At 51.0% G+C, this 16812-nt stretch overlaps 1 protein-coding gene across 1 annotated transcript in view; it reads right to left on the minus strand.

The window, feature by feature from the left end:
- The window catches only part of PAPPA2 (pappalysin 2), an 88255-nt gene continuing 71443 nt past the window's right edge, over positions 1–16812 (minus strand). Inside the window, exons 20-22 of the mRNA XM_066192161.1 lie at positions 14430–14501; positions 2051–2149; positions 1–125 (exon numbers count right to left, since the gene is read on the minus strand). Coding sequence (XP_066048258.1) covers positions 51–125; positions 2051–2149; positions 14430–14501 — 246 coding nt within the window. The 3' untranslated portion in view covers positions 1–50. The remainder of the gene's footprint in view (positions 126–2050; positions 2150–14429; positions 14502–16812) is intronic.

Raw genomic sequence — 16812 nt, forward strand, 5'->3', positions numbered from 1 at the left:
CCTTCACTCCTGCGGCGTGGCCTGACCGAGAGAGGCCCCTCGTGGTGCTGCTACTGGTTCTCCTCGGCCGCAGGGTCACGGCACGTGCACTCGTCCTGGTCGCAGTCAGCAGCAAACGGGATCACCTGGGGGGACAAAGGGACACCTCAGCCTCCGCCCTGGGACACCCCCGTGCCCCCACGAGGCCTCTCCGCCCTGGGATGGACCAACAGTGCCCTGTTGTTGGCACTTCCAGGCTCAGCGCTCGCTGAGGAATGGGCTCTCATACAGCCTGTCCCGAGCCGAGTTTTTGTTCTTAGCCTTTCCCTTTTTTGTTAAGGTGTTTCAAATTTTGCAGCCAAAGGCCGGGCTGAATCTTGTGCCCCAAATGTCAAACCCTGGGAAGAAGTGTCCCCTGGTGGGTGTAAGACATTCAGACTAGGGCTGGCAGTGGTGAGGCACCTCTAAATTTAAGTTTTACTTTGGTCCCTTTTAGAAAACCCCCCTTCATTCATGTCTGAACCTATGGACCCGTCAGCTACTCCTGACTCTTCCAGCAAAGCATGAAGATAACATAGCCACGTCTTCTGCAGCTCGTGGAGGAACTCAACCAGGCTCCCAGCCGCAAAGCTGACCTCCACACTGCCCAGCATAAAAGCCGGGGTAGGTGCATTGTCCTTGTGCGTCGTGGATTAAGCAAAGCCAGGCAGAATGGAGGCTCTGTGAGCAGGAATAACCTTCCTTGGGGTGGCCAGTGGGTTCATCTAGGGCCAGTAAAAACTGTGCAGCTTTGAGACACCCCATTGTGTGCGCTGAGAGGCTCATTGCACATTACTTTCTCCACAACAACTGCGTGTGACCGAGCAAGCTTGTGTCCCCTTAGCTGGTCACAGCAGAGAAAGGAGGGAGGGCGTACACTGAGTATCTGACTCCTGGTTGACAGTGGCCTGGTAATCAGCCATGGGAGCTGAGAAAACAGTTTCCTTCAGAGATTTTATACACACCAGGCTCAGAGCCAGGAGTTTTTCTTACTGTGAAAACACATTTGATTTTTCACAGGCTGGATCAGTGAAGAAAGGGCTGGAGCGCTTTGGGGATTTTTTTGATGTTTAAACCCTGTATTTCTCCACCTGCCTTAACAGGGATGTGCTGGAGGCTTGTTGAGCGGAAGATCTGGAACCTGTGGGGGATGCAAGCTGGATCTGGGTCTCCTGAGAGCCCTGGGACTGAACTCCCCCACTTTCTACTGTGAACCCATCCTTTATTTTGGCCATGTCTTGCTCCGAGATGTCATGATATTGTTGTGGGGATTTCACTCATCACTTGGGTGTAAAGCCTTTTCTTTCCTATCTCAAGTGGATCTTCCCAGGATTTTATTTTTCCTTTTCTCTGTGTATGTATGCGTGATGAAAGGAGAAATGATTCAAGCTCCACAACAAAGATGAGAAGATCCAAATTCACATATTTTCGCAGTGAGAAATTATTTCATGCCCTGTGATTTGTTTTGCTGTTGGATACGATTAGGAAGAATGGGCTGTGAGTGCTGGATAGCAAGTTAGGTGGGAGGGAAGGTTGTGATGGGAGACAAAGAAGGGTCTGTGCAACCCCAATGCCAAGTTGCTCCCTCTACACTATTCTCCCCTCCTTCCCTCCTCCCCAGAGAGGGAGGAAAACATCACTTCGAGCAGATGCCAGTGGACCATACCAAAAATCCCCCGAGACAGCTCAATTACACAAGGTGACTTCTGACTCACCATGTCTAGCACAATCTCCTATGGAAGTCATTTCTTTGGGACATGTTTCCCAAAACGCGAGGAAATCCCATGAACCTCAGTGGGAACTGGGCTGAGGTTTCAATCACACTGGCCTGAGTCCAAACCCTGCTCTTAATCAGGGCAATGATGTCCATCAGCTTCAGCTGACTTTGGTTTAAAATCGTGCGTTTGTTCTCCGTTCATGGGAGAATTACATTGCAGGCTCAGTTCCACAGCCAGCAAAGCCAAAGAACACAGATAGCAGTCACCCCTGAATCCATAGATCCTGGCCAAGGCCACGGGAGGTTCTCTCTTACCTTCCTGGAGGACAGTGTGGAGGAGCAGCAGTCCCCGCCATCGTACTGGCAGTATGCCCGGTTGTTGATGGTGTCACACCAGCCGTCTGCTTGGAAAGGCTAAGGCAGAGGAACAAGGCTTTGTGAAAGGTTGTTCAAAAGCATAAGGTTGCCCCCAAAAGTAGAGGTCCCAGGTCCTCAGCAAGGCCCCTGTTCCCACTTCCACCATACACAGCCCTCTCTTCAAAGCCAAAGGGCACCAGATATCCCAGCTGGTGTGGACGGAGCAGTCAGAGTTGCAAGGGCAGCAGCTAGAGGACTGTGGAATTGTGTCAGAAATGTTAAATGGCATGAGCAGCCATTCAGAAAAACAGTCCATTGTTTAGTTACATGAGTCATCTGATCAGAGAAGAAGCAACTGGGGCCGAGAAGCAGCCAGCGATGGCCGAAAAGCTGTCCCATGCAGTGGCTGCGATGCGCATGGGAAGCACTCTCAAGGAGGCATCAGGAGCGGTCGGCAGCCAAGGTTTATTTATCACAGATCTACACCAGCACTGCCAAGCAGCCACTGAACTTTAGCCACTAGCTACAGGGTGGAGAAGCCATTCGTTCATAGTGATTAGTAAGGAAATGCTTCCTTCACTTCGGGCTCTGTGATGGCACTTACTGGCCCAGCAACCACGGCTGACCTCCAGGAGGACATTTTCCATCAGAATCATGGAATCAATGAATGGTTTTGATTGGAAGAGGCCTTAAAGACCATCTCATTCCAACACCCCTGCCACGGGCAGGGACATATTCCACTAGACCAGGTATCCAAGCCCTGTCCAATCTGGTCTTGAGCATTTCCAGGAATGGGGCAGCCACAATTTCTCTGAACAACCTGTGCCTGTGTCCCATCACCCTCACAGTCAAAAATTTAAACTAGTATCTAGTCTAAACCCGCCCTCTTTCAGTTTAAAACCACTAACCCTTATCCTATCGCTCCATGCCCTTGCCAAAAGCCCCTCCCTGACCCCTGTGTAGCTCCTTTCAGTCCTGGGAGGTGGTCTAAGGTTTCCACAGAGTCTTCTCCAGACTAAACAGGACTCTTTGGTGGAAACCTGACTATCCTGCTGTTCATGGAAGCAACTGACCCATTTCACTGGATCTGGTTGGCCCCAAACAACAACCGAACTCCCAAAAATGCCCAGACTCAGCCTTTGATGATGCACACTCACATGTAGCACCCTTAAACTGAACGAGAGCCTGCTGAAAAATGTCACAGTACCGCAATAGCCCTGCACCCACTGTGCGAAAGCCAACATGTGGGCCTGGTGATAATACCAGTAATTCACATGAAAAAACCATGCCAAAACCAGAGAACCCATGTGGCTTTTTGTCCTTGTGACTCACAGGCAACAGAAATGGGCTCAACACAGGCTAATAACACTTTAGGAAGTAGCAGCAGGGATTATGGCAAACCACCAAGTCTGGTCTCCACTATCAGTAGCACAGGCCACAGGCCAAATTCAGGCGGCCACAGAGAGACTGCATTAGCCTGGAAGATTTTGGAAGAGAAAGAAAGAACACACCTTCCTCTTACAGCTGTGGAATTGAGGCACAGCCGAGTTAGGTAGCTCCCTCAAAAACAAGAAGGGATTTGACTCCAATCATTGCTGTCACAAACTGGGTCTAGAGGAGACCAGAGTGCAGCTTCTTCAAGGCAACAGTGTTAACACTCCTCTTCCACTAAAAAAGCATCAGGTGGGTCTTAAATGATTGTGATCAAAGGAGGTTTCTTAGTCTCCAAGCAGCTTTGAACCCCGGGAGGGCCAGGGCAGGGATGTTGGGGCTGGCAGGTGCCAGGATGCAGTCAGGACTGGCCAGGGCCGCTGGCAGGGAAAGGCTCTTCTGGGTGTGATTTGCTTTTGCAGCCTTCCACGCAGTGGAGTTTTTCCTTGAGCTTTGCTCCATATGTCATGACTCACTGGCAAAACAACACCCGTCGCTTTGGTAGTTTCCATACAATTATGGGGAGGTTTGCCCATCCTGGCTGCACAGGTCTGAAACGATTTCCAGATCTTGCGTGCAAGGTGGGGGGAGGACAGAGGCAGGGACAGGATGGGGAAGGAGAGGCTCCCAGTCTCTCACTACACCTATCAGGGCTAACTACCCCCTCCTCTCACCCAGCCGGAACCCGTACCCCACCCTAAACAAATACAGGCTCCTATGGCAACACTTGTTGGGGAAACTTAACAACTCATGCTCCAAATTACATTGGAAAAACATATGAAGGGAAAATAAAAAATGACTAATTGGACTCGAGGCTCAGGAGAGCCAGGCACAGGGTTTGGGGATTTCTGTCCCTGCTCCTTGCCTAGTGTTTGGAGAACATGGTAACTCCTGTGCCCTTGCCTTGCTAAGAATCTCCACGTGGTTTTGTCTTCACAAGCAGAAAGAAAAATGTAAGGCGCTGATTACCCTCGAGGGCACAGGAGCCCTTGTACTTGCATCAGTCTCATTTTGGCCTTGCAGAAATCATGGCAAGGGCGGACACAGGCAATGCAACCTACTAAGGGTAGGCGGTGTGAGAGAGCAGAACCCATGCAGACTCTGTTCAGCCTGTGCTTGAGATGTGTGCTTCCACCGAAAGCAGTGCCAGTGCTGGGAGAAGGCGGCTTGCTCACGTCTGCGACTCACAAAAACACCTGATGATGTTTTAAGATGCTGGGAAGAAAAAGGAAAACACCGACGCCCAGCTGTGCCACACGAAGGTGATGCGATCCAGGGAAACGGTCAGCTGGGTCTCAGCTGCCAGAATACGCATCCTCCAGCGCGGAGGGTGGGGAGGGGGCAGCGGGCCGCTTGAAATGTCTCTTACAAAGAGGGAAAAAATGAACAAGGTAATTGCAGCAGCCTCTCTACGCCGTGTTGAGTGGCGGGGAGCTGCCGGGCCAGGCGGCGTGCCACCCGAGGCAGCCAGGGAGACGGGCTGTGTCAGCGGATCTCCCGCTCGGCCATCCATCTTCCCTTGTTTGTTCAGACAGCAGCCTCGGCGGGGCGTGTGGCAGCACGTGGAGGTGCCGCATCTGGCACTGCCGCGGCCGGAGCCCCGCGCTGCCGCCGCAAAAATAGCAACGGCAAATCAAGCGCTTGGCAATTTAAATAGGCTAAAAAAAACACGGGCTCTCAAAGCTGGGAGCAGGCACACATGAAAAGGGAAAAAAAATTGAAAGGGGGGGGGGGGGGATGAAAGAGGGAAAAATATTGGAGGCAAATGAAGGATGCGAGAAATGCTGGTTAGATCCCAATGCATCCCAGCCAGAAGCACCTCCAAGTGCCCAGCGGTGGAGTTTCTCTCAAGGATGCAGGGAGATGTCACACAGGGAGCAGTGCCTGTGCATAGTATTCTTCCGCAACTCTTGAAGAGTCCCCAGGCTGGCTCCGTCCCTGGGGCTGCTCTGCTCTGCAGGGAGCCCCCAGTGCCATCAGTGAGGTGGGCAGGGTCCAGGCATTTTTTTTCAAATCCACCTTACACGTAGGTTGATCCAGTGTGAAAGAGCACGAAAGGGTGCAACAGGTGAGGGAAAGGTGGATCATAAACACTCAATCACAGATTACATCAGCGTTGGACATATTTCAGTGCTGCATTGCTGGTGTTTGATAAACATCATTTTCCAGGAATGCAGGTTTTGCTCTGGTTGAGCACACCTGAAGGCCCGGCACCTTGCTTTTGGCCATGCCCCCTTCCAGATGCTTTGGAGGAAGGTGAAAAAAAGAAAACAAAAAATCAGCATTCACTTGGGCAACTGTGTAATTGAGGAGCTGAAAGACTCTCTTGATCTGCCACTGAGATGGAAAGTGCTTGTCATTTCTATCTGCACACAGCCATTGAAAGTCCAGATCTCAGTCTCAGGGAGTCAAGTCCAGCGTTAAGAAGCAAAACACTTTCTCCCAGACTGGTCCTGGGCTTTGTGACTCTGCTGATCCATCCAAGGAGGGTGCCCGGTTTGCTTTCATAGAGCTTCTAAGTCAGCATGAATTTTGCTGTCCTTTCATTTTTCCCTTTGGGAATTGGTATTCTGGGCATCAAGTTCAGACCGTCTGCATGCTAATGGAACCACGTGGCTGAGAGGATGCAGGTGTTTTTACCCTCCTCAGCTGTCACTTTGACAGCAGCCCCCAAGAAACAGGGGAACCACCATTTGGGCAGGGACCAGCCCTGGAAAAGCTGCTGCTGCCCTCAGACTCATGCCTTGTGCATCAGCTTCACCACTGGTAATTCTGCTCCTGGGACGGATGAGTCACTAGTGGTGGGAAGATGAGTTGGAAACCCCATCCCTTTGGTGGCAAGGGGATGTCAGCCCAAACCAGGCTTCACAGAACCATGGGACATGAACCTGAGTTGCCCCAGAGCTGGAGAGTGCTACAGCTGCTGGGGCCTTAGGCAGCCAGAGAAGCCATGTCCCAGGTGAAGGTGCTGCCTGTGGCAGGGAGGAAAATGCCGGATGTGTGGGGAAAGAAAAGTATAGACAGGCTGCAGTAGCCCTTGGGGAGGCAGAGGGCAGCTTCTCCCTGCCGGATGCCTTCCCTTCCTCCCCACCTCAGTCACAAGCAAGACTTTTCCAAAAGCTCTGGGAGGTCCCTGGGAGTACTTGAATAGTGCCCAAAGCCTTATTAAACATCTGGTTCCCCTAAAGCCCCAATACATCCACCACCCCAGCTTGGGTCCCTGAAAATTCCCATTCCTGTCCCAATCCCTCCAACATCCTTCCAAACCACTGTTCCCCTGCAGAAAACTGTCAGCCCTTAAGGCCAGAGATGTGACAGAAGCTGCTTAAAGTGATGCCATAGCACCATGTCCCCAGGACACATCCCATTCCTTACACACAGTAACGCTGGTGAGGCAGAGAGCCCGGTCATTCTTGGCTCTCCCTGCTTGCCCAGGGAAGTTGACTGGGAATGCAGACTGTGGGAGGAAATGACAATGTTCATTGTTTGGATTAAATATTTTTCTTGGCCCTCTCTCTGTTGCAGTGTCTTTTATTTTATTTTTTCTCCGCCCCTTGACACCCCAAGCACATTCACTTTCCTTCTCTCTTTTTGGAGGCTCTCTGGCACAGGGAGGAAATCGGCTCTGAAAAACAGAGAGGGACAGAGAGGGAACAGGTCTGGCTTATGCTCAGAAAGATTTTGGGATGTTTTTGTGCCCTGAGCCACCCTGAGCAGTGAAAAAGGTCTAGCTGGCCCATTGTAAAAAGGGAACCAGGGTGAGCACCACCCTAACGAAGAGACCTCTAGAAATTTGGAAGCAGGAACCTGGGACCAAGTGACCTGAAGAAGAGAAACAAAATCCTACAGACTTAGTGCTTCATTGTCCACTTTCATGTCTTCCAGTTTCTGTCCCCTGAGCCATCCCTCTGCTGCTTTTGAACAGTGGCAGCTGTCCCTTGGACGTACATGCCTGCTGCGTGGCTTGTTGGAGACATCGTGGACCTGCCCCATCACCTCAGACACACACAGAAAGCAAAACAGAGAAATCCCAACTGGTTCTGAGCCTGCTGGTGTCCCTGAGCCACTCATCAGCTAAGCATGCGGATCATTTATACCACATCTCAGGTCTCCAGAAACATTTGCTCCAGCTCCAATGTCTTCTCCCCAAGTCTCACTACAGAAACAGAGGCTTGCTGCTTGAGAACATTCTCCACACACCTGAATGAACACTTCAGGGAAGAGGTTGTGGGCTGGAGGGTTTTGACATTCTGCTATCTGGTTTCAGCTCATGGACCATCACTGGTACTGCCTTACCACCTCCCAGCAGTCGTGGTGTGGAGCTCCAGGGGTTCTCCAGGACAATGGGGTCCCTTGGACACAGGTTTCCTGCAAACAGCTGGGCCCATTTGAACCAGCTTGTGCTGGGGTCGTGCAGGACTGGTGTCTGTAAGGGGGATGGAGTGTGCAGAGGCTCCATAGGCTGCTACCAATGGCCATCCTGGGAGAGCAGGTCCTGCCTTCATTGTGCCTGAAAATGCTTCTGTCCCAGGCCAGGATTTGACTTGGACACACTTCTGCTGCAGAAATGAACACGTGGCACTTTGGACCCCTGAATAGGGATGTGTTTCTTTATCCCTCTAGACTGTGCTGCTCAGAGGCCTCATTCATGTCTTAGCAGAGAGCCATCTGGAAAGGTCTTTGCACAGTCCAAGGGACAAGAGGGAACAAAGGGATGAAAAGCTTGTGTAGATCACCACACCAGAGCAGATCTTTGCTTCCATCAAAACATCCATGTCTATGATCTATTCATGGTGAGTTCCTCAGCCTTGTCCTTTTAACATCCTGATCTCAGCGCTAACAGGAGAAGAGAAACAGAAGCAGAAAAGAACAGGGAGAGAGGAACAGAAGGAGTTGCTGTGTGTCAATAGCACTCCTGGCAGGCATGGTGGCTTCACCCTTCACAGGGATACTGCTGGGACACACAAGAGAAGGCAGGACTTCCCGTGCCATGAGCACCAGCCTGCCATCCTGCCCTCAGCGGCTTGCCTGCTGCACGGATTAGATCTCCTGCCAAGCCATTTGTGCAAAATATGTTACAGGATAGAACGGGTTATGGAAAACAAGCCTTGAAAACCACAAGGGCCTCCTGACCCACTTGTATCTGGTTTCTGCCAAGTTCTTGTTACAGATCTTAAACAGAAAGAAAAACAATGTACAAGGCATGAAGGAGCTGAAGGGGAATGAATATTCGTGTTGGAAGAGCAGTTGGCTGGGCCACGCTTGGGGATGTTTATTATCAGAAACGACTCATTGATTTTTATTTCAGCGGGTGCTTTCAGTGGTTTTCCACTCTGTCTATACCCCTGGCTGCACGACTGTGACTGCTGGGAGGGGGAATAGCGGGATGTGGACAGGGATGAGGGGAAGGCACCTGGACTGGAGAGGGCAAAGAAGCAGCCACAGGTCAGCACATCCCAAGTGCAGGGCTGCTGGCACAATGTGGCTTGGGGAAGCTGAGGCTGCTCCCACCTCTTTGGGGTTCCACCACTACTGGTGGTCTGTCTGGGTGCTGGAGCCCTACCCATGCCAGAAGACCCCCCATCTTATGGGGTCCTGTGAGCCTGTCCCTCCAGGTGGGGAGGGGCACCCATCCCTTATCCTTGCACCGTGCTGCTGTGTGATCATTTTATTTCCCTCTGCTTTGTCTCTTGATAAAATGATGCTGCTACAATCACACGCTCTATGTGTGTCAGGGGACAGAGACCTTTTCACTGTTTAGGAAAAGCATGCCTCGGCTGAGATTTTTGGATGAGGAATAGATTTCTTTGGGATCATCCCCTGGAAGCCTATATCGCATGCTGAGCAGCCCACACTGTCCAAAATCAGCATGAAAATGTACCCAGCAGGTATGCAAAGAGGTCCCCATCTTGCCTTCCACCTCCCCAGCATGAAGGGCTTTGCCTTCAGCAGTCAGAGGTCAGGCGTGATGCAGAAGTGACCACTACCTGCAGTCCTGGCTCCTCATGCTCCCCCAGCATCTGTACAAGCTGCATGAAACAGGGTGGAAGGCACAGCACTGCCTGGTCCAAGAGAAGAGAAAGATGTGGGAATCATGAGAGGGTGACTAAATTCTGGCCACGCTGCTCTAGTTACTCTAGTTACCTCCTTGGTGCAGCTGGGGTGCCTTGTAGTCGTCACTGCCTGAAGCCTCAGAAGTAGAGAAGAGAATCTTTCCTGGAGCAGAGCATTGCACCAGCATCACATTTCTTACCAGTTTCCTGTGCTGAGCTTTGCCATGGCACAAAATCACAGACCCACAAGTCTGGAATGAGCGAGAACCAAGGGTCCCCAGCTCCACTGAGGAGCAGAGGCAGCTGGACCTCAGCTGCAGTGCTGTCCCAGGGAACGAGTCTGACTCTGTCTCCCATCACATGAAAGAACAGCAGATTTCAGGTGACACTTCCCACCACCCTTATTGCACATGCCTTCCAAAGGGTTAATTCTGACTGAGAAATGCTGGACACAAGCCACAGATGTGCCAAGTGAGGGTTTTGTGCATGGTGGTGGGTAGAACTGAGGATCCTTCAGGGTCCTTCAGTACCTGTTGGATCAAGAGACTCAGGAACGACATGCAACCACACAAGCACTTCAGTCCCTATTTAATCTTTTCCATTGTAATATCTCAGGAAAACCACAAAACAGAGAACACGTTAATGTTTTACGATTGTGATAACATGACCAGCAGCACGAGAGGGCAGCGAGACCTTGTCCTCATGAAGGGAAGACCTGAGAAATCCCCAGCAGCTCATGCTCACATAAGTGTTCTTTTCTCTGCCCATCTTCATCCAGGACATGAGGCAGGGACCTCAAGTCAAAGTCCCTTCCAATTAACCCTTTGCTACCTGCACGTAATAACACAAAGCTGGAGGTGAGAGTGAGGCCAGCATGTTGCACAATGTGTTGGCTGCCCAAAAAAAGCTGCCCACATTCACTCTGGTCACTGCAAGAGCAGTCTAGCTTTCTCTGAGTGCGTTTGAGCAGGACAGTGGTGGTTACCCCATCCTGTGAATAACATTGGATAAACACAATGATGACAAAATAAGTGAACTTTTGCACCTAAACCACATCTACAACGTGAAGGACAGGAGTCCCTGTGGTGGGAGACAGAGGGGTGCAGATGTAGGGCATTGCACAGACAAGGAGGTGCTCTATAGCAGCCACGCTCTTGCACAGACTACTTTGGAATAGCCCAAGGGAGCAACCTGGATCTCTTTATGTGCTGTCTCTTCCCCTGAAGTCACTTGCTTTTGAGCACAGGAGGATGACACATCAGAGGTGATCACCTTGGGATGGCTTAGGAGAACATGACCCAGATGCTGCAAACACCTCCCTCACGGCAGCCAAACACACCACCAGGACCAAAACCACCTCCTCCCAGCCCATGGTGGGGAGGAGGGGTTTCCCTCCTCCTCCACTCCCCTCTCCTGACAGCCCCAAGCCCCCTCCCTTGGTGCTGCCATCTGTTTTTCTACTGATGGCAGGGGACGAGATGTTCCGCTGGCCCTCGAAAGGCGAAGTGCGCTCAGCGCTAACTTGTATTCCTGACGGGCTCCTGGAAGGGTTTGCATCCCTCCCTCCCTCCCTGAAGTACGTGCCTCACTGCTCCAGCACTGGGGAACTTGGCAAGGCACAGCCAGAGAGCAGGAGGCAGATGGATGACCAGATTAACGGAAAGAGAGGGGAGGTGGGGAGAGGAGTGAGAGGGATGAGCAGGCAGGCTGATCCACCGACTGCGCGGGATAAAGATGAGAGAGAGACCCTCTAATGCCATTGCATGGTGACCTGGACTTTCCAATATGAGGCAGAGCTCCAGATAGAGCTGGGAAGGTTGAGCCTTGGCTACTGCTCCCATGGCCCGGCCTGAAGTGACTCCACCAGAGAGAGACAGTACAAGCTGCCAGGTGGCCTGGATTTCTGTTATGTAGGGTTGCTCCCCTCACTGAGGCATCCAGAAGAGAAAGCTTCCTGATCCAACACACACTTGGCAGTCAATGGAGAGACAACGGAATCTCCAGGGCATGACTCAGACCTGAGGCGACATGGACAGTCCACTGGAACAGCATTTCACTGCCCAATGATGGCAGAGTCTGGGCTCCTAAAGGTGTTTCCATTGAGGGGCTCCTATGAAATGAGACGGAACCTGGGACTAATATGACCCATGGACATGGCAAGTGAAGCTGAACCACGTGTGTGAAGGGGGCCACCATGCAGTGAGGACAGAGTACAGGTTGTATTCTTTCTCTACCCTGCTCCTGCTGTGTGATGCCTCCATATCCACAAGGGGCTGGGGGAAGCGAAACAGCCTCTGAGAACTGCAGTGTTTTCCATCACAAGGATGAGGGCAGAGAGGAATAGGAATGATGATAGGAGTCAGCACAGATGAGGTAGAAAGAGCATTCAGAGTATTTTGTGGTCAAATGGGGAGACTGGTGACATCTCACCTCTTGCCAGTGTCAAGCAGCAGCTCCCAGAGCAATACTTTGAATGAGGCACTTTCAGTAGGAGTTACTCTTTATTGCAAGACAATGACTACTATGAAACTCATGTGGGGAAAAAACGTTATCTGGGAAAATTTGGATTGTTGGTCCAACCTTAACAGCTTGCAGCACATAGGGGGAAACACATGGAAAAGAATAAACAAAGACATGTATGTGAAAAGCGAGGAGAAGGAAAACAGGGATGGGGAGGCAGCTGGAAGCTATATTAAAAAGGAGAGCATAAGGGTGAAAGAAACTATCTGAGGATGAATCTTCATTAGTGTTACAGTGAGTGACTGTGACCTTAGAAATAGGCCTGCCCTGATGAAACTGCTAACAAGGAAGAAGGCAGAGGAGGATCAGAGAGTTAGATGACCTGAAGGACTAGAGAGAGAAACAAGACGACATTCTCTTCTATAAAATTGAAGGACAAGCTCTTGAACTGATGGCAAAACATCTGTTGTTAGCTTGGTGCTCATCAGTTGGAAACAAAGGAGGAAGAGAAAGATCTGGGTGTTCTTGCTGACCTCAGGATATCTGAACTGCCAGACTGATGTAACTGCAGAAACAACAGATATAGTCCTGTGTCCCATCAAAAGCGACTTTTCCAGCATGAGGAAGCTTTATGCAGGGCTTTGGTGAGACCTTGGATGGAAGAGTATGTACTGACTGCTTGGTCATTCCTCATGAAACAATAATTGAAAGCAGAAAAAGCATTAAAAAGTCTACAAGGGTGATGAAGAACATGGAATCTCTCCATTTTCTGGTGGGACACTGCAAGATTTTGGCTTGGTTAACCTCCTGTGTGCCAAGAGTCCTGCCTGGGGCTCATTTCTAACAGTAAAGGAGGGTGACAAGCAACGAGGAACAGAAAGAGCTCATGCTGACTGTGAGCATGTTTGGGTGGTTAATGAGAGCACAGTGACTTACACTGGGACTTCAGGGACTCAGTGCCTCTCCCTCTCACACACACACAAATAAATAAACTGGCATTTTTCATAATTTCCTATGGGATCTCTCACTGAACCCACAGACCCAAGGTGAAGCACAGGAACCACAGAGGAGGAAACAACTAGGGTCAGTCTGGTGTACCTGAGCCTAAGGGAGAAGCCTCACAATTGTGTCAGGTTTCTGCCACCTGAGCTGCACAGGAAGGGAAGAAGAAACACCTCACACTCCATCAGCTTCTTTTTTGAAAGGACCTAGCCCCAGAGAGCTCAAGAAATTCTTTCTTGCTAGCAGAACCACCACAGAGACAATCACTCAATCATCTGGTCTGCTCTTCCACTTAAGCCATCCCATTTCAAACACATTACCCCAGATTTGTGCTAAAATATGTGGTTTAGAAGACACAGAGCTCCCAAAATGTCAGAGGATCACTAACTCCTGGTACTCAATCACCCAACACCTCTCTAGCACACAGCACCTCATTGCCCCACTCTTTCTGCCTGTGTCTTGCAGCAGACAAGCACAACACAGACACTGAATTTGGGAAATAACTGCTGCACCTTCTGTAGACCATGAGGTTTCCTTCCTGGGGACGTGCCCCCTGTAACATTGCCCTTTTCCCCACACTTCAGTCGACAAAGGGCTGAGCTCAGCAGAACCAGTGAGGAAAAGCAATCATTTGCATCGAAATGGGCACAAGAAAAAAAAATACAATCAGCAAACCCCAAAGCTATTTTTGGTGCGCAAACTCCATTTACATTTTCCTTTTTGGTAAAAATCCCAAATTTTCAGCATACAACATTCCAAAATTTCCCCCCTTTTTCCTTTTATCCTCAATCATAATAACAACTAGTGCTTGACAAAGACTGCCTATTTTTAATTTCCTTTGTGAATTGACTCCAGGCTGCCTATGATTTTCTCCTGCCTGGTCATTATTCAAAGCTAAATGAGTGGCTAACCAATTTCTGCAAGAAATTCTTTGTCTGCAGATTCTTCAGTAGCAGTTTGTTTTGCATACACAAGGCTGGAAATCCTGATTGTTTGATTTGGACAGGTGAGTCACACAGGGCTTTTCTGGACCCATGTTACTCTAGAACTGCGGTTCTGGTTAGGGAAATATTCCAGCTTGGAGTCAGCTCAGGCTTTTGGGGGATACCCCTTGCCAGTGAAATCCTTTTGCTAGAATATTCTGCCTGGTCTGGCCAAAAAGAAGCAGGCAAGGAAGGAAATGGGTTACTGTGCAGCTCCTGCTCCCCAGCATGATTCTGGCTGGGGGGACTCTACCCAAGGATGCTTCCTCTGCTCATCCAGCAAGCCCTGGCCCAGCTTGGAGCAAACATAAGGTCAAAGAAGTCTGGTTTGTGCTGGAGCAAGTCTTCACTGCCAGGGGCTCTCCTGCAAGGAGCAGGCAGCTTGTGCTGGAGGCAGGGAGGCCTTACCTCACATGACTGGATGCAGTGGATGACAGAGGGGTCCGGATGCCACCGCAGCCTGCCCGTGCACACGATGTTCTGGGGAGAGAAAACAGCAGTTAGGCCAGGTGGATGGGCAGGGAAACAGCCAGCAGTGCTTTCTGAAGCTAGACGGTCTCCTGCAACAGGAACCCACAGACCAGGGTACATTGTTCAAGGCAGAGGCCAGATACACAGACACGTATACGGGATATATGTGGATGTATATTGGTTGGACTTGCTGAGCTTGAAAGTCTTTTCCACTCTGTGATTCTGTGTTTCTATATTGATACAAAACTGGAAGAGGACAAAGGGAAAGGACAGGGACTACCTGAGAAGTGGGTTTGGCTGGCAGTGCCACTGTAGTGTCTGACTTGGCCAGGAGCTGCTGCTGGGGGTAAGCCACAAGAGGCTGAAGTCTACCATCATGCCTCTGTGTGATGCTGAATTCACCAGCTTCTCAGCTGGTCATCATTCAGTGCCTACAACAGTTGGCTCACTGATCCCTGCTCAGGCTCTGAAAACTGTGTCCTGGGGGGGGCTCATCTTCCCAGACCTGACTTGAAGGAGATACACCAGACTCACGGTCACTCTGAGGTTCTCACTGGTATTTACAAGGCACAGACTCAGCTGTTGCAGCCAGATGGACACAAGAGCGAGATGTGAAGGGCTCAGTTTCCCGGCCCTGGAACACACTGCCCTGCTCATTTAGCTGGGGTTTGTGGGGAACACTCACGATTACACAGGGGGAAGAGAAGCCCCACCGCACATGCAATTTCCTCCTTGTAAAGCTCAGGCAGGCTTTGAAATCTGAGGCCCCATAAAACGGCGTCTGGCCTGTGAAAGTGTCCTAGGATGCCCTTCACAGCACGGGAATTGCACAGAGGGGTAGGTGTGTTTTCTCCCAGCTTCTTGTTTGATATGTTCAGTGGCAGGAAGACCGGCTCCAGCATACCCAGGTGGCACGGCAGCTAGGGATGGGCCAGCTCTGCCCACACAGACCAGCTGCAGATCCTTCTGCAGTATTTTTGGTCAAGACTGCGATGAGGCTGGAGCAGGATGAGGTCCTGGCCCTCCTCGGCTAGCACAGGGACGGCAGTCCCAGAGAGAGCCAGACTAACGGGGCAAAGACTGGGGCATTCCAGAGCCCACCAGTTCCTGCTCAGCCAAGAGGATGTGTGCATCCCAACCCCATGGAGCTGCTTTGTATGTGGTTGTTGTGCAACTCGGATGCCATTTTAGCATACTCATATTAGTATACTCGTATTCCAGGCTGGGGAATAAGGGCAGAGAGACAAACCTGCTCAGCTGTGGGATGCAATGAATCAGAGCTGAAAGCAAAACAGGACTGTGCCTTCTCTGAGTGGCCTCTGCGGTTCCCCGGTGTTGTTTTGCCCCATCCTCTCCATCTCATGGAGCATGGCGGCTCCCGGGAACAGCAAACTGTTGGAAGCTTGGGGGAGCCAAGCAGGGAGCAGAGACAGAAGCCAGGACAGAGAGGAAAACAAGATGGTCCAGGGAGAGAGCTCCTGGCAAAGGACAGACGTCCTTCTTAAAATAGCGTCTCCTCTCCCTCCTCCTCCCCTCTGCAAAATGCCTCCCTTGCACGAAAGCCTGCAGTGGTGGTGAAAGGGAAGCCGAACGCCACTGCCTCAACGGGCCAAGCCATCTGATCCCTCAAAGGCAAGGACTCCTTCCAAGGCTCGTGCTTAACCATCCCACACGCCCCAGGCATCCTCACCCCCCCAGCAGCCGTCCGTCCGCCGTGGGTCTGATTCAAGGCAACGCACAGTAGTATCCACAGGCATGATGCTGGGCCTCCTGCGGCTTCCCAGGAGGAGGGGAAAGCATTTGGATGGGAGCACTGGCTCCTGGGAAGATTGTTTGCTTTTCTTTGTTCCACCTCCTTCCTTATACATCTCGTTTTTATTTCAAGAAATATTACCCCAGCAGAGCTGCTTCTTGGTAAAGTCGTGCCACGAGGATCGAAACTATTTGAGCTATTTGAGCTGCTTTGCCTACAAAATGAGTAAGAGGTGGGGAGGGAAAGGCACCCCTGTTCCAGCAGCAGAGGCACCCGGCTGGCCAGCGGGTCCTGGCAGCTGGAGACACCTTTCAGCTGACAGTGCCCTGCCTCTTCCTTGGCAGGGAAATGTCTGCCTAGGATTGCATCTCCACTGCCAGATAATTGGGGACCCAGGCTTACACTGTACCAGAGACGGCTTTTGCTCTCCCAGCACACTGGCTGACAATAAACAGCAGCTTAACAGGTTTAGGCACACAGTGCATCCTGAAAAATCAGTGGGATTCTTGCATTAAACTTCATACATTGTGGTATCCTGCAATTCCTTGAAAGCTGGCTTGGGAGCTG

This window comes from Chamaea fasciata, unplaced genomic scaffold, assembly GCF_029207755.1.
Source record: "Chamaea fasciata isolate MVZ Bird 193981 ecotype frontalis unplaced genomic scaffold, bChaFas1.0.hap1 SCAF_10, whole genome shotgun sequence".
Taxonomy (NCBI): domain Eukaryota; kingdom Metazoa; phylum Chordata; class Aves; order Passeriformes; family Sylviidae; genus Chamaea; species Chamaea fasciata.